Source organism: Hemitrygon akajei, chromosome 6 (assembly GCF_048418815.1).
Source record: "Hemitrygon akajei chromosome 6, sHemAka1.3, whole genome shotgun sequence".
Taxonomy (NCBI): Eukaryota; Metazoa; Chordata; class Chondrichthyes; order Myliobatiformes; family Dasyatidae; genus Hemitrygon; species Hemitrygon akajei.
The window spans coordinates 123,059,477-123,078,356 of record NC_133129.1 but is presented as its reverse complement, the minus strand read 5'-3'; the positions used below and the strand labels follow the sequence as shown (position 1 = coordinate 123,078,356).

General features: G+C 40.8%; 1 protein-coding gene across 2 annotated transcripts in view; it reads left to right on the top strand.

The window, feature by feature from the left end:
* The first annotated feature begins 73 nt into the window (after nt 1-73).
* Nucleotides 74-18,880, top strand: part of arhgap1 (Rho GTPase activating protein 1) — a 518,954-nt gene continuing 500,147 nt past the window's right edge. For both annotated transcript variants that reach the window (XM_073049175.1, XM_073049173.1), the window contains exon 1: nt 74-87. In XM_073049175.1, the coding sequence (XP_072905276.1) occupies nt 83-87 (5 nt within the window). In that variant the 5' untranslated portion in view covers nt 74-82. The remainder of the gene's footprint in view (nt 88-18,880) is intronic.

Genomic DNA, 18,880 nt, shown 5'->3' with positions numbered 1-18,880 from the left:
AACCTGCTTGCACTTACCCCGTCTACACCCTTCCCTGGTGTAGGTGAGTGGCAGAGCTCGCACAGTGGACATGGCAGAGTGAATGGGTTACAGAGATTAATAACTTAATTAATTATGGAGATTTCAGCACCTAAGTTACAGAGAAAGGTTGAACAAGTTAGGTCTTTATTCTTTGAAGCATAGAAGGTTGAGGGGGGGACTTGATAGAGGTATTTAAAATTATGAGGGGGATAGACAGAGTTGACATGGATAGGCTTTTTCTATTGAGAGTAGGGGAGATTCAAACAAGAGGACATGAGTTGAGAGTTAAGGGGCAAAAGTTTAGGGGTAACACGAGGGGGAGCTTCTTTACTCAGAGAGTGGTAGCTGTGTGGAACGAGCTTCCAGTAGAAGTGGTAGAGGCAGGTTTGTTTATGTCATTAAAAAAAATTGGATAGGTATATGGACAGGACAGGAATGGAGGGTTATGGGCTGAGTGCAGGTAGGTGGAACTAGGTGAGAATAAGTGTTTGGCATGGACTAGAAGGGCTGAGATGGCCTGTTTCCGTGCTGTAATTGTTATATCAATGAAAATGCTCAGAGCCAGCAGGTTATTAATGCACTGACTAGCCTGCCTCTGTGTCATAAGAAAATATAAATATGAGTAAAGACTCCAGATTGTTTAATGTCATTTCCAGTACACACGTGAAGGAAATAATTGTTCCTCCGAGTCTGATGCAGCACAAATAGAAACACAATAGTGTCATGCTTACTGATAGTATAGCGGTTAGTGAGACACGATTACAACTCAAAGCGTCAGGGTTCAGAGTTCAATCCCAGCATCCTCTGTAAGGAGCTTGTACATCCTCCCCATGAAATGTGTGGGTTTCCTTCAGATGCTCTGGTTTCATCCCACAGTCCAAAGACAGAGCAGGTTAATTGGTCATTGTAAGTTGTCCCGTGATTCGGTTAAGATTAAATCGGTGGGTTGCTGATGGTGCAGCTCGAGGGGCCGGAAGGGCCTATTCCATATTGTATTTCAAAATAAATAAAGACAAAGAACACAATGATGAAAAAAACACAGTAATATAAGTACATAAGCTATCTTATATAGATAGATCGCTTGAATGTCCATAAAGTGACGCTAGGCACAAGCAGTGTCTGTACATAAGGTGACTCTGACAGGAAATGATAAAGTGGTTGACGGGGGTGGGTTAGTGGGTGGAAGTGTAGATCAGCTTTACTGCTTGGGGAAGGTAACTGTTTCTGACTCTGGTGGTCCTGGCGTGGATCCTCCTCCCTGAATAAATATGAGTAAGTGGCTTCTTAATGCGTTCCGTCTGACTGCAGAAAGCAGAAAGATCAGGAGGAGTTTGTCACTAGCACAGATTGTTTTAACATTAGCATCTTGCCTTTGAATTGACTTTCAAGCAATTCCCTTCCTGTTTTCTTTCTTTGTTCCTGCACTGCCGTTTTCTGCCTTCTGGTAAAGTTGGGAAATGTAGAGGAGGCTTGATCCAAAAGCAGAGCTGTGGAGACGATTCAGCAATGAGTGATACAATTAATAATAGACAGTGAAAATAACAAACTATGAGGCACCACAAAACAAGAGAGAACAGGTACTAAACACACAGTCAACAAGGTAACTGAGGGCCAGGAGCAACTGGTTGAGGCTGGCTGGTTCGATGGGTGAACCAGTGCTGTGGCTGAGAGCTGGGTTTAAATAGGCTGCAGGTGATGAGCTAGAAATGAGTGGCAGTGATTCCTGTTAGCTGGGTGGAGACTGAGAGATGCCTACTTGTTCAAGCCTGTATTACCTTCTGATATACAGCATCATCCCTGTTTCCAATGTACAGTATTTCCCTACTTCTGATGTACTTTACTTCCCTGACCTCTGTCACAGTTCTGGATTTTCAAAAGCCAAATCAGCTGAAGGAAAGGAATAGGTGAAATACCATTTCTATTATTGATGGTGTCTGGAAACAGCAGTTTATTCATCCTGCGGTTGCAAGTAAACATTTGTAAACCCTTTGTAATTACCTGGTTTTCTGCATTAATTACTCATAAAATATGGTCTGATCTTCATCTAAGTCACAAAACACAATCTGCCTGAACTAATAACACACAAACAATTGTATTTCTTCTTATCAACACTGAATACACAATTTACACAATCACAGTGTAGATTCAAACAGTATGTGAACCTTTGGAGTAATGCCTTCTACAAAAGCTATTTGGAGTCAGGTGTTCCAATCAATGAGATGAGATTGAAGGTGCGGGTTATACAGGAGCCCTGCCCTATAAAAAAGACATAAATTCAGGTTACTAACAAAGCCTGCTCTTCTCAAGAAAGATCTGTTTATGTCCACCAGGCCGTGATCAAAACAACTTTCAGAAGAAGAATTGTAGAGATGCATGAAGCTAGAAAAAACTACAAATGCATTTCTAAAGACCTGAATGTTTATCAGCCTACAGTAAGAGAAATTGTCCTCAAATGGAGGGAATTCAGTACTGTTGCTACTCTCCCTAGAAGTGGGTGTCCTGCAAAGATCACACCAAGAGCACAACTTGCAATGCTGAAGGAGGCGAAGAAAAACCCAAGGGTAACAGCAAACCCGCAGAAATCTCTAGAACTTGCCATAGTCTCTGGTCATGCGTCCACTACAAGAAAAACACTGAACAAGAATGGTGTTTATGGAAGGACACAACAGAGGAAACCACTGTTCTCCAAAAAAACACATTGCTGCACGTCTCATGTTTGCAAAGGACAACCTAGATGTTCTACAATGCTTCTGGGACAATGTTCCTAGACAAATGAGACAAAAGTTAAACTTTTCAGAGGAAAAAGGGCACAGCACACCAACACCAAAACCTCATTCCAACTGTGAAGCATGGTGGAAGGAGCACCATGGTTTGGGGCTGCTTTGCTGCCTCGAGGCCTGGTCAGCTTGCAACCTTTGAGAGAATAATGAATTCAAAATTCTATCCAGACATTTTACAAGAGAATGTCAGGGTAGTGGTCCATCACCTGAAGCTTAATAGAAGTGGGATGATGTAACAAGTCAATGATCCAAAACACAAGAGTAAATCAAGAACAGAATGGTTTTAAAAGAAGAAATTTTGTGTTTTGGAATGGCCAAATCAGAATCAAGACTTTAACCCAATTGAGATACTGAGGCATGACCTGAAGAGGACTGTTCATGCAAAGTGTCCCAGGAATATTGATGTACTGAAACGGTTTTGTATGGAGGAATGGTCTAAAATTCCTCCTTATCTTTGTGCAAGTCTGATCAGCAGCTACAGGAAACATTTGGTAGAGGTTATTTCTGCTGAAGGAGGTTCTATCAGTTATTAAATACAAGGGTTCACATACTTCTTCCAGCCTGGACTGTGAATGATTATATAATGCGTTCAATAAAGACATGAAAAGTACAATTGTTTGTGTGTTATTAGTTTAGGCAGAGTGTGTTTACCTATTATTGTGACTTAGATGAAAAACAGATATTTTATGAGTGACTGATGTAGAAAACCAGGTAATTGCAAAGAGTTTGCAAACTTCTGTACTTCCCTAATTCTGATGTACTATGCTTCCCGACCTCTGTCGCAGTTCTGGATTGTCAAAAGCCAAATAAAAATCAGCTGAAGGAAAGGAATAGGTGAAATACCATTTCAATTTATGATGGTGTCTGGATACAGCAGCTTATTCATCCCGTTTGATTTATTTTCCTTCTCAGCAGGGATGTTGGAAAATTGTGTGAAGCGTGCCATTAAATTATTATGGACATATTTGATACCACGAACAGGAAACAGTTCAAACTCAACTAAACAACTGAACTCAGTGTGAACTGGACTGTGATCCATCTCTGGAACTGTCTTTCCATTGACTGTTGTCACTTTATTGCCATTTAGTAGTGTAGAGGCTGATTGGAAAACATGGACCCATTAGTCCTGCATTCATTGCCTGCATCTGTAGTATAAACTGCGGAGTCACTTTTACCTTGATGTTTCTTTTATTACATTTTATAATCAGATGGTGCATTATCAGTATGTGCATAGTTCAGTTCTCTGTCTTCAGCTGTCAATAACATAAACAAAGAAATTAGAGGTGAACACAATTCTGTATCTGCAGCACGATTCTGCAGATGCTGGAAATCCAAAGCAACACACACAAAATGCTGGAGGTGATTATAGAGGCACGTCGCAGAGGTACTTTTATTTTCCAAAATACAATCATTCGCTTTGTGGAAGATTTTGCACCCCAGACCTTAAAGATGCGCGCTGAGTTTAAAGGCGTAATGAAAGTGCTTTTTGATCGTGGTTTTAAACCCTCTCTCCGCACTCCTGCCGATTTACGAATCAAGCTTAATACTGGAAAATACAAGTGGTTTAAGTCAGTGAAGGAGGCTGAAGCATTTGTGGCAAGTCTTCCAGCTATCCAGTCATCTTCGGAACCCGATCGGACCTCCTAAAATGGTGGATAAGTACTTCTCGTAGTAAAATTACTTTTTCTGGACCCAGACTTTACTTGAATCACTCAGACATTATTCATTGAAACTCTAAGGGCTGTTGACAATCTCTCCCTGGATTTGGTGTGTCTTTTTTAAATAGACATTCTGTGCTTAATGTTTCCCTATGGACGTTTAAATAGTACTTGTGTAATCTATTTTATTCTTGTATAACTTTATCTATAGAGTTCTACAACTGACTCTAACTTGTTTTGGAGGTTTGAAGTCTTTAGTGAAGGCCTCCCTGTCTGTTGGTTCACAGTTTAATTGCTGATTTATTTTTTCTTTTATTTATTTCTTTTTTCTTCACCTTTTTTTTAGTCTCTGATTTTTTTTTTCTCCTCTCTGTAAATGGTTGATAAGTACTCTTCTTCAATTTATAATTTTCCCCTTCCTCCCCTTTTTTTTCCCTTTCTCTTACTTTATTCTTCTATAATTTTTCGCAGGTAGGTTAGTTTTGGTTTTCTTCCGATTTTTTCTGTATTAAGTCTTATATTTCTGCAGAAGATGATCCAATTTGTAGTTATGTTTTCTAGTGCATAAACTAGTTACTATTTGCTATAGTATTTATACGGAACTGCTGTTAATGACACAGATCTGGAAATTGTATTTGGGTTAATTTTTTTGGTAGAGCTAGCTGCTTTTTTTGGTAGACGTCTAGTTTTGGGATGTGTGAGTGGGGTGGATTTTCCAGTTCCAACATCACTCACTATATTTATTGTTTTTCTTTATTGCTCAGGACATGTTTATGTTCTGATTTTATGAATCTATGTTTACATTTCTGCTCCCAGACTGCTACTGTATAGCTTGACTTTTTATATGCCTGCTGCCTTTTATGCATTAGTAATTGATAATGGCTAGTGCACTTAAATTCGTGAGCTGGAATGTAAAGGGATTGAATCACCCTGTTAAAAGGAGGAAGGTATTCTCACATATTAAACAACTCAAAGCTGACATTGCTTTCCTTCAAGAAACTCATATTCGTTGTTTTGATAACTCCCGGCTTCTGTCAAAGTGGGCGGGTCAGCATTTTCATTCATCCTTTGCCACTAAAGCTAGGGGAGTCTCCATTCTTATTAACTCAAATATTCCTTTTGAACTCCATAATAAAATATCTGATACAAATGGCCGTTTTATTATTGTTTCTGGTAAACTATATAACACTAAAGTTGCACTAGCAAACCTGTATGCCCCCAACTTTGATGATGTTAACTTTTTTGAACGTTTTTTTTCCTCACTACCAGACTTAAGCTCATACTCTCTTATACTGGGTGGTGACTTCAACTGTTGGTTAGATCCTAATCTGGATCGATCGTCCTCTGTTACCAGATCACCTACTAAATCTGCCTTAGCTATCCAATCATTTCTCTCTAATTTTGGTATCTCTGATATATGGCGTTTCCTTCATCCTACTGAGAGAGATTATTCTTTTTTCTCACATGTTCACCATACCTTCACTAGGACTGACTATTTCTTACTCGATAACCAACTTATTCCATTTGCCCACTCTTGTGACTATCAGAGTATACTGATTTCTGACCATGCCCCAATTACTCTCTCTCTGAACTTTCCTGGTCTCCCTCAGAGGAATAAACACTGGCGGTTTGATTCAACTTTATTATCGGATGATGATTTTTAAAAATTTATTAAGGATCAGATAACCTTTTATTTTAACACGAATGCATCACCTGAAGTGCCATCCCAGATTGTCTGGGATGCCATGAAAGCATATCTGAGGGGTTAAATAATCTCTTACACAACAAATCTCAACAGAAGATCCTGTGCAGATCGATTTGACCTCATTAACCAGATTAAAGAATTGGATCAACTATATGCTCAAACTAAGAACCCTGAACTATACAAGAAGCGTGTTGAACTCCAAACTAAATTTAATCTTCTGTCTACTCAACCTGTCGAATGCCAACTTCTCGAAAGCAAGTCGCTTTTACATTCATGGGGATAAGTCTGGTAAATTTCTAGCCAATCAGCTGAGGCGTTCCAAAGCCAAACAACATATTACAAAGATCTGGAAGGAGAACGGAGACCTTACATCGGATCATTTAGAAATTAATGGCGCATTTAAAAATTTTTATTCTCGGCTTTATTCCTCTGAATCTTTGAATGACAATATCTCTGTTGATCAATTTTTAAAGAATCTGAATATTCCTTCACTTTCATCTGATTTTAAAGCCAAACTTAACGCGCCTATATCATCAGAAGAAATATCTTTTGCAATTTCTGCACTGTCCTCAGGGAAATCTACTGGACCTGATGGGTTCCCTGTAGAATTTTATAAATCATTCTCTTCACTTCTTTCTCCTCAGTTACTTTCAGTATTATCTGACTCATTTAATTACGGCAAATTGCCACCCTCTTTCAATGAGGCATCTATTATTCTTCTATTAAAAAAGAGCAAAGACCCAACAGAGTGTTCCTCGTATAGGCTGATTTCTTTGCTCAATGTTGATGTAAAGATCTTAGCTAAAGTTTTGGCTCATAGATTAGAAACCGTTATTCCCTGCATTATCTCTGATGACCAATCAGGTTTTATTAAAAACCGTCTCCCTTTTTTTAACATTCGGCGTTTATTCAATATCTTATACTCACCTCCAACTGGGATTCCTGAATGTGTTATTTCCCTCGATGCGGAGAAAGCATTTGATCGTATAGAGTGGAACTACCTTTTTGCAGTCTTAGAAAAATTTGACCTCGGTCAAAGTTTCATCTCTTGGATCAAATTGCTGTATCTGTGTCCTACTGCTTCTGTTTTAACTAATTTTCAGAAATCCCAGGTATTTAATCTCAAACGTGGCACCCGTCAGGGATGCCCCTTAAGTCCCTTTCTCTTTGATTTGGCTACAGAACCTTTGGCGATAGCATTTCGAAATTGTCTTGAATTGACCGGGATTTGGAGAGGGGGTGTTGAGCATAAAGTTTCTCTTTATGCTGATGACTTATTACTCTTTCTCTCAAATCCGTCTACATCCTTACCTCTAACGTTTTCACTTCTTGACCAGTTTAGCCAGATCTCTGGCTATAAACTTAATTTACATAAGAGTGAACTTTTCCCAATTAATAAAGAAGCACAAGAACTAACATTTCGTGATCTCCCTTTTAAAGGAGTCCATAATCAATTTACTTATCTTGGAATTACAGTCACAAGGAAGTTTAAAGATCTCTTTCGTGAAAACTTTGCCAATCTTTCATATGCTATAAAACAGAGTCTGGTACAATGGTCACCTCTATCTATGTCTTTGGTAGGTCGTATTAATGTTGTTAAAATGTATGTTCTCCCCAAATTTTTATACTTATTTCAATCTATCCCAATTTTTATTCCTAAATCTTTTTTTGATTCCTTAGACTCTATTATTTTGTCATATCTGTGGAAGAATAAGCGCTCTAGAATTAATAAAATCCATCTCCAAAAATCTAAAAAAGAGGGTGGCATGGCTTTTCCTAACTTTCGTTTATATTATTGGGCAGCTAATATACGTTGTGCTACCTTTTGGTCTTTCTTCCATGGCCAACCCGAGTGCCCTAATTGGGTGGCAGTGGAGTTGAGCTCCACTAAAGAATTATCTATCTCTGCACTTCTTGGATCTGCACTCCCTAGTAGCCTGCCCAGATTAATAGCTAATCCTCTTGTTAGACACAGTTTGCGTATATGGGCTCAGTTTAGGAAATGCTATGGTTTCCATGGTTTTTCCGTTTCCAGCCCTGTCGCACACAATCACCTTTTTTTACCACTACATACAATTCAGCATTCCATGTTTGGTATAGGAAGGGCATTAGACATTTTGAAGATCTTTTCATTGATAATCGCTTCGCTTCTTTTCAGCAGCTCTCTGTTAAGTTCAATCTGCCCAATGCTCATTTTTTTAGATATCTCCAAATTAGGCACTTTATTGCTCCTTTAATTCCTAACTTTCCTGAAATGCCTGCGAAAAATGCTATGGACTTATTTCTTTCCATTAATCCACTAGGTAAAGGTTTAATATCAATTATTCGAGATAAATAAGCAGCCTTACGATGGGTCCCTGTGGATAAAATTAAAATGGCCTGGGAGCAGGATTTAAATACCTCCTTATCCGATGAGAGCTGGGACTCGATTCTCAAATCGGTTAACTCAACCTCTCTTTGTGCTCGCCATTGCCTTTTACAGTTTAAGATTGTTCATAGAGCACATATGTCTAAATCTAAACTATCTCGATTCTACCCTAACATTAGTCCGCTCTGTGATAAATGCAAGAGGGGTGTGGCCTCTCTCATCCATATGTACTGGTTCTGTCCTAGCTTGGAGAAATTCTGGAAAGATGTCTTCACTACGTTATCGTGTATTCTGAATCAGCACCTAGAACCAAACCCCTTAATTGCTTTGTTCGGTTTCTGGGGCGAGACAGATCTACGTCTGAGTCCGACCAAATGCCGAATATTATCCTTTGCTTCTCTCCTGGCTAGACGCTTGATCCTCCTTAGATGGAGAGATGTTGCCTCGCCCACTCATGCGCAATGGCTTAACGACATCATGGCCTGCTTGGACCTCGAAAAAATTCATTATTCAGTTCTTAATTCGGATCTAAAGTTCCATAAGGTCTGGGGACCTTTTATCGAGTACTTTCATAACCTTCCTCTTGACTAGGGTTTTTTTTTCTTTTCGGTCCCTTGCTTTCAGCTCCCTTTTTTTTCTGGTAGTAGGCATTATTATCCTCTGTTGCTAAGTGTATTCACAGTCTGGGAGTTTGACTGTCCTGAATTATACTCTCTATATTGTGTTGTGGTTGGTCTGGAGTTGTTTTTTTTTGTGTTGTGGGGCTTGGGGAGGATACTAAGTTTACTTGTCTTCAATTTAGGTGCTTTTTTGTCAAATTCTCTTCCTTTGTAGCATATTGTCATTGTATGCTTAATTTTGCACTGTATTAATGTTCCTCATTGGGATTTGGGGTTTTTAATTTGTAAAATGTATAGAAAAACTAATAAAAATAATTTTTTTTAAAAAATGCTGGAGGAACTCAGCAGGTCAGGCAACAATTATGGAAGTGAATAAACAGTTGATGTTTCAGGCCGAGACCCTTCTTCAGGATTGAGCTGTTACCCTGAAATGCCCAGGAGGGTGTTATTAATGCCAGCCCCGGTACTTGCAGTCTCAACATGTTTTCACTTACCAATGTCACCTGTGATTTTTACATCCTGGAAGTTCCCCACTCCCACGCAGTGTGCTTGATGATTAGTGTGGGTGCAGTGGCCTGATTCCACGCCCCATCGCTCCAGGAACGCCATCCCCAGCAGGCACTTTGATTTGACTCGACAAGGTCCTGGCCAGGTCCTTAAAGATCCAACAATTCCTCTCGCATTACAGTGGACCCTACCTAACAAAGGTTCGCCACTAACTTCTCAAGGGCAATAAATGCAGGTGTAGTGAAATGTACTGAGGTGTCACAAAGATCGGAACATCGGGACAGCAGTGTACACTGCTGTCAAAATAAGCAATGCTGCAGACGATAACACAAACAGCGAGCTGTTAGTCTCCCTCTCGCTGTGGCAGGAGTGATTCCTCTCTCTCTCTCCCTTCTTAGGGAGTGAGAGAGCCTATGGCGTCTTGAGCTGCTGGGCTGAACAGTGTTTTTTTTTGATGGACTGCAGATTACGGTCCCTTCGGGGGCTTTGCTGTCCTTGCATGGCAGGTGGTGGGGCTGTTCCTTTTTTCTGAGGCAAGTGGGAGGAGGGGGAGGTGGGGAGAGGGTCGATGCTTTTGCTTCTGCTTGTGTGTGGGAGGGGGAAGAGGTTCTAACGTCTTCCTGCCATTCATTCATTGGAGTTTTCTTTTGTTTTAAGGACATCTTGTAGAGAGTAAGAATTTCAGGCTGTATACTGTATCATTCTCTGATATTAAATTAAATCATAGAACCATTGAAGAAGCTTTTTAGATGTCTTTGTATGTAGATTTCTCCTTCCACTCTCATACATTTCTTGCATCATTGAGTGGCCTAGCATTATTATCAGACTTAGAAGAAAAAACAGAGGGAAGAGGATAATGATGATGAAAACCCATCTTCAGCACCTAATATGGAAGGCACCAGCTTGGATATTATATTCTGCATAATGTAAATAATGGCTGATACCTAAGGCTGCATCTTAAGTTGTGACTGTTCTATAGGTGGATCAACCAGTTGCCTGTTTTCAATGCAGATGCTTGCTGACTGATTGGAATGCTATAGTCTCCTCTTTATCCAGCAGCTTCTGCTTCTGTTGTCTTCCCTGTCCTTCCGTCCTGTGAGGGAACCACCAAGATTCTGGGAACATCTCCCTTATGCAGATGCCATGCAAGGGCAGGAGAGGAGAGACATGGAAATACCACAAACTCTCCTTCCCCAAACTTCCCTTCCAAGTGACCTCCAGAAATTCCTATCCTTCCTCGGACTTAGATCGCTGTCCACCCCTCACGATTGGACCTAAGTCCTAGAATATTTACCATGCAGGTGGCAACAGTTTAGGGTGATGTCCCACCATCACTTTCTCATAGATATTTCAGTATTATTTGGTGACTATGAATGATTACACAAAGGAAATATCGAGCTAAATATTAGATTATTACTTGCAATGAGCATGTAGTGTAAAGTTCTTCTATTCTTGTGACATGGTTGCCAAATTTCAACCATTTTGAACATGTGGCAGGCAGCCATTGATCCCAGGGGATCAGGGCTTTGTGCCTCTGGTGGACCGTGTCCTCTCCGGAGTGCATCCTGGGTGGGAAGATTTGAAGAACCGGCTGTTGCCCGTGCAGCAGGTTCCCCTCTCCCTCGTAGTCCAAGGGAAGGGCAAGTGCCGATGCAGCTTGACACCAGTGTTGTCGCAGAGGTTGCCAGAGTAAAGCTGTAAACAACATCAAATTCATCCATGGCCATATTCACCCATGGCTCCGGATTTCTTCCTCGGGGTTTACTCCCGAAGCCTTTCCCATGGGTGGGTATGGCCGCAAGGCAGCGGAGGTTTCAAATCAGTTTTCCTCCTCCTAGGCGGGCTGCCGTCCGAGGTTGACGAGCCCCATCTGCCTGAAGCAACTGGTTTTGAGGCAACAGCGGTCCACCTTTACCCCTTCACTTGTCAGTAGAAACAGTTCTGCCGGCCCTAGTAGCTCAGCTAAGAGTTGGACTTGGTTGTCAGAGGCTGTTTGCACGCCATTTGGAACACTTTATAGGCGGTGGGAGCTTATCCTCACTACCACCCCCGGCTGTGACAACCTTGGGAACTTATCGCAGCAAATATTGTGCATATTTGGAATACTTACAGACTACGTCAACGGTGGGGAGAGGGTCGATGCTTTTATGTGGTTGCACATAGTTTTTGAAAAGAACAAATTTGCATTTAATGACTTGGGATATTCCAAAGTACAACCAGCAAAGCTACTTCAAGAGTTTTGTTACGTGACGTAATAAATACAGCAAGCCATTCACACATTGCAAGCTCTTCCATACAGTAGTGAAGTAACTGGCCAGTTGATCATCGTACTCTAACTCCTCTGTTTAGCTTTCTATTTTGCCATTCGTTCACAGGACACGAGCATTGCTGACAAGATCAGCAGTGATTTAACGTCCCTAACTGCCCTTGAGAAAGTGATAATGAGCTGCCTTCTCGAACCACTGCAGTTCATTGCATTCCTGACACGTTACTTGTCGATGATGAAAAGGCTTTGACCTTCTCTTGTGACCACAACATTTATCTGGCCAGTCCAGTTGATTTTATGGTCAATATTAATCCCAGAATGTGGTGGGAAATTCTGTAACAGCAATACAAAATAAAATGAATATAAAATGGTTAGCATATAAAATGACTTGCCTTTGTTACAGATGGCCATTGTGTGTTATTAGAAAAATGAGTGGATCTTATAGAAACATATAAAATTATGAAAGGGATAGATAAGATAGAGGCAGCAATGTTGTTTCCACTGGTTGGTGAGACAGAGCCTCAAGATTCAGAGGAGGACACTTAGAACGGAGGTGAGGAGGAACTGCTTTTCCCAGAAAGTGGTGAATCTGTGGAGTTCTCTGCCCAATGAAGCCGTGGAGGCTACTTCAGTAAATATACTTACTGACCGTCCTGACGAAGGGTCTCGGCCTGAAACATCGACAGTGCTTTTCCCTATAGATGCTGCCTGGCCTGCTGTGTTCCACCAGCATTTTGTGTGTGTTGTTGTTTAAATATACTTAAGACAAGTTTGGATAGATTTTTGTATGGAGAGGGAATTAAGGGTTATGGGGAAAAGGCAGGTAGATGGAGCTGAGTTTACGGACAAATCGGCCATGATCTTATTAAATGACGGAGCAGGCTCAATGGGCCAGATGGCTCACTCCTGCTCCTATTTCTTATGTTCTTAGTGTCAAATATGAATGTTACTTGTCACTTATTGTGTAGGTCCTAACATTTGGAGGAATCCACTGCTTCCATTTCTGAGAAGTGTAAATACAAATGAACATAGAGTCACATGACACAGAAACAACCCCGATGGCCCATCACTTCCACGCTGATAATTAAGCGCCCATCAACACTAATCTCATTTTCCTTCTCACATTCCCATGAACTGATTTACCCACACACTCATCCTGCTGCTATCCACATACAGTAAAGACAATTTAAGCTAGACAATTAACCTACCAAGAGTCCTGATGAAGGGTCTTGGCCCTAAATGTCCACTGTTGATTCATTTCCATAGACTCTGCCTGGCCTGCTGAGTTCCTCCAGCGTTTTGTGTATTGTTGTAGTTTCTCTCCGTGCCTTGCGACGCATCGAGGAGCAACCTTGCAGTTTCTTTAGCATCTGGCTTTAACGAGGCAGAGTTGTTAGCTCAATGTTCAACCCAGCACGGATGGAAAGTGTGCAAGGAGCTGGCCGGATTTGAACCTGGGACCACCAGCCTCGCATTGCGGTGCGGGTGCCAGCTACATTTTCTGTGTGTTGCTTTGGATTTCCAGCATCTGCGGATTTTCTCGTGTTACTAATATGCCAACCAGCACGTTTTTTTTTTAAATGAGGCAACATCATTTCAACCTGAGGGAGACCAACATGGTCACTGAGAGAATATGCAAATTACACACAGGAAATACACTAGGTCATTATTGAACCAGCTCTAGATCTGTGAAGCAGCAACCATTGGACAATGCTTAGCAAAATTTAAAAAATCCCATTTCTGGTGGAAAGAATCAGAATCAGAATCAGAATCAGACTTTAATCGCTAAGTACCTATGCACATACAAGGAATTTACTTCCGGCAGATGTTGTCTCTCTGCTCATAACAATAATAATGATAAATATAAATGAAAATATAGATTATACATACAGGTAGTGCAATCCAAGTAATAGTTAGCCGACAGTTAACTGGCAGCTAACTGTTCAGCAAAGTGACCGCAGTAGGGAAAAAACTTGAGGACATTGAGGAAGCATCTGCATATAACTGGGTCTCAGTCACTACCCAAAAACTCCTTCAGTGAGGTACAGCTGGGTTAATTGACTTCTGACAAACTCAACTATCTTCCTTTGAGATTTGACTCCAATGGCTGGAGTCATTTTCCTTGCCACTGCAACAGAAACAGAAAATGCTGAAAGTACTCAGCAGATTAGGCAGCATCTGTGGAAAAAGAAATAGTGATAACAAATCAGGTAATCACCCTTCATCAGAATTGGGAAAGATAGAAAATCAGTTAATGTTACGTTCAAAGATCAGTGAGGGAGAAATGGAAAGGACAGAGAGAATGGTGAGACCTGATGTAGATTGGGAGACCGCTTTGCTGAGCACCTTCGGAGTCTGCCAGGAAAAGTGGGATCTCCCGGTGGCCACTACTACTACTTCCCATTCGCATTCCCACACGTCAGTCCATGGCCTCTTCAACTGCTGTGATGAGGCCACACTCAGGTTGAAGGAGCAGCACCTTACATTCCATCCTCCAACCCGATAGCATGAACATCGACTTCTTAAACTTGCAGTAATTTCTCCCCCCCTTCACCATTCCCCATTCCTGTTCTCCTCTCTCACCTTATCTCCTTACCTGCCCATCACCTCCCTGTGTTGCTTCTCTCCCTTCCCTTTCTCTCATGGTCTTCTATCCTCTCCTATCAGATTCCCCCTTTTCCAGCCCTTTATTTCTTTCACCAATCAGCTTCCCAGCTCTTTACTTCACACCCTCTTCCACTTTCTTCTCAGTCCTGATGATGAGTCGACTGGTTACTCTTTTCCACAGTTGCTGCCTGGTCTGCTGAGTTCCTCCAGCATTTTGTGTGTGCTACCTCTGAAATGGGTTAGGATTAGCCTGGTGATAAGCTGTAAACAAAGGCATCTGGTTGACAGAGGAAAGGAACACAAAGAGACGTGTAAGGCACAGCAAAATGCAGGTCAGAGTTGCAGGAAATGCTCAGGTCAGGCAATGTCAATGGAGGGAAAAAGAGAAAATTAGTTTTACTGATGAATGACATAGATTGAAGTTCAGAAGGATCTAGGAGTTGTGGCGGCATGTTGTGACGAGAATTCTGCAAATGGATTTGGAAAGATTGAACGATTGAGCAAAAACTAGTGAATGGAGTTTGATAAGGGGGAGGTTTGATCTCATGCACTTCAGTAAGAGGAATCAAAGGGCAGATTATCGACTTTATAAAAGAGCAGAAATGGAGTGAGATTACCAATGAGTGAAGTTCAGAGGATTTAGGTGTTCAAATGCATGAATCCCAGATAGTTAGCAGTCAGGTCTGTCTAACAAGTCACTAAGAATGCAAATGGTATGTTGGACTTCATTGCAAAGAGTTTGAAGTCTAAGAATAGGCATACTATTCTAGTTAGGCATACTCCAGAGTATTCTTGATCATTGGACCATCAGTTAATTAGGACAGCCATTTACTTGGGACAACTCTTAAAGCACAAAACTCAGCGAGAAAATAGCTGGGATGCCCTTCATTTATTTCGGACATTATTCCACTTAACTGTGACAGGAAATTGTTGCCGACCAACTTCTAACTAGCGTCAGATGGGTGCAGTTGTGTGACCATTAGCCACTACACCATGCTGGGAGCAAACACTTTTTAAATAGCGTCACTTGCGTCTGTTGTCCTCAAAGAGCATTGATTTCTGCCACTGATAGTTTGCAGGAAATAGGTGTACGACAATACAGAAATGTTTTGCTCGCTGTGGCTTCAAGCAATCAGGCTCAGAGATGCCAGAAACCTCTGGGAGTGAAAATGAAATGATTTCACTACTTCGACAAGTTAGGCACTATGGAGAATTTGAAGGCATCGGCAATCATCTTGAATGTTATAATGAAAATGAAGATTTTGAGGACGTACGTGTTGAAAGCATTGTATGAAAGCAGTCCGTTAATTGTACTTGGTGTCTGCACTGATTTACAATCAGAAGACTGTGGTAGCATAAATTAGATGAATTCCTCCATTGATAATTATTTGTTATCTAATATATAGTATTGTAGTGACATTGATAGTGTTCTAGTTTATTCTGTATTTCATTTAAGTACATAATTTGCTGTTCAATTAAACAGCAGCTTGTTTTATTATGCCTTTTTTACTATTTCCATGAAACCTCAGTTAATTGGGCCAACATTTATTGGTCCCGATGTGTCCCAATTAACTGGAACCCACTGTATATTGTTACAGGTATATATGGTGTTATTGAGGCCACACTGGAATACTGTGTACAATTTTGGCTTCCTTATCAAAAAAATATCATGGCATAAGAGGCAGTCCAAAGGAGATTCACCATTGTAGTTCCAGGGAAAAGATGTTAGATATCTTGGGTTGTACTCTTTGAAACTTTGAAAATTGTGGGGAGATCTTAGTCCAACATGTTGCAAATAGTTCCGGTTTCATTATAGGAGGGATGTCAAGGCTTTGGGGAGGGTGCAGAAGAGGTTTGCCAGGATGCTGCCTAGATTAGAGGGCATAAGCTATAATGAGACTCCGGACAAACTTGGGTTGTCTCTTTGGAGAGGCAGAGTCTTGGGGGAGATTTGATAGAGATTTATAAGGTTACGAGAGGCATAAATAGAGTTGACAGACAATATCTTTTTCCCAGGGTTGAAATATCTAATACCAGAGTGTATGCATTTAAGGTGAGAGGGGGTAATTTCAAAGGAGATGTGAGGGGCAGGTCTTTTTCACACAGAGAGCGGCAGGTGCCCAGAATGCACTGCCTGAGATGGTGGTAGAGGATGATATATCGGGGATATTTAAGAGCTGTTTAGATAGGCACATGAATGTGAGGAAAATGGAAGGATATGGGCATTCTGTAGGCAGAAGGGATTAGTTGAATTGGCCACTTGATTACTAATTTCATTGATTCAGTACAACACTGTGGGCTGAAGGGCCTGTTCCTGTGCTGTACTGTTCTAAGTTCTATGTAGACCCATAAGGGGGCTTGATAGCGTAGATGTTGAGATGTATTCACTAGTGGCAGAATCATGATCAAGGGGCCATAACTAGAAAACAATGGTCCATTACTTAAGCTGAGGTGCACAGAAACTTCTTCTCTGAGAAGTTACTGAATCTTTGTAATTTTCTATCTCAGAGAGTAGTACAGGTCAGATCATTACATGCATTGCAAGTTGAATTCCTATAGGATAAATATCAGAATTAGGTTTATTATCACTGACATACGTATGTTGTGAATTTTGTTGTTTTCAGGCAGCAGTACAAGTACAAGGCATTAAAAAATGACTTATGTTACAATAAAAACTATCAATAGTGCAATAAATAGAGAGGTCATGTTCATGGGTTCATATATTTTGTAAAAGTATTTGTAAGATTGAGGAATCAAGGGTTATGGGGAACTGGCACAGAAGAGGATTTGAGGCCATAGATCAGTCGTGATCAGGTTAAAAGATGGGCCAGGCTTGAAGAGCCTGGTGACTTACTCCTGTTCCTGTTATTTTAGTGTTTGTGTGTATGGTAGGACCAGCCAGTTCTGTCACAAACAGAAAAAAAAACAAATTACCTTAAATTGTTGAACTCAATAGTGTCTTGAATGTTTTCAGACAGAAGGAGAGGCACGATTCCTCAACCTAACACTGGCCTTCTTCGAACCAGTGCAAGAAGCCACAGACAAGTGGGTCAGAGCGAGAACAGAACACAGAATTAAAGTCACAGTTCAAAAGTCTTAATGTTCTGTTGCAACCTAACCTTATTTCAAGGATCTTTCTGTATTTATTGATTTTATTGATTTTCTTAAATGCTACGCTTATCCAGCTATGGCAGAGTTCCACAGGATTTACTCCATTCTGATCCCACCAACTTCTGAGTCATTTCTCTAGAAATATGCTCACAAAGGTCCAAAGATCTGTATTGTGTTTCTGAAAACCTGGTTAACACAATTTTCTGTGCTTTGTTAGCAGCTGCTGGGAAATTTGTTTCTTGGTTGTTTGAGTGATTTCTGCTCTCCCTATCACCTTTATTTCTGATGTAAATCTTAACAACATCAGCAGTGATGCGATGCTAAAACCTCCCCTTCAGTGAGCTTTCCTGCTTCACTGGTCTGTAAAAAAACAATTCCTATTTACTCACAGAAGAGCCAATTTCAGTATTGGTGTCCACCTAACTCCAGAATTAGGGGCTTAGAAATTTATTTCTGCAGCACCCAAAAATATATCGTTATGCAGATGTGGTGTAATATTTTGTGGACATCAATTTATTGATGTGAAGTTTTATGTACCTGGCATTTTTTTCTGATGCCTGGCTCACTTAAATGATGCCATTAATTGTGAAAAGCCCAGAATTTGTTTACTAACCGCATTGTAGCTGATCACAGCTGTCGCTGTTCACTCATGAAAGAACCAGTTTGTGCTCCTGCTGCAAATCCAAACTAAACATTATTAAGATCAAATACATTTTTTTACTTTTTTTATCTAGAGATACTGCATGGTAACAGGCCCTTCTGGCCTAATGAGCCTTCGATGCTCAATTACACCCAAGTGACCAACTAACATACTAACCTTTACGTCTTTGGAATATGGGGGGAAACTGAAGCCCCCCCATAGGAAACCCATGCAGTCACGGGGAGAACGTACAAACACCTTACAGTCAGCACCAGAATTTTCTCTTACAACCATAGTGGGGTAATCCTAAACTCTCCAGTGAAGAAAACCTTTGTAAGTTGAGCCAAACTGAAAGTGCTTTTAGCATATTTCCCTTCAAAATTAAGAAGTTGGGAAAGCCAGAATTCCTACAAAAAGTGGTTCCATGTTTATCAGATCAATAATTAAAGTACAACATAGACGGAGAAGGTAACACTAATGTCAGGAGGTTCTCAGGGATGCATCTACCAGCACTTGTCCCCTGCACATTTGGACAACTTCCAGGATTGAATGCAGAAGTTATCAAAGAAAAGGTTCCCCAATTTGCAGTGGGATTGC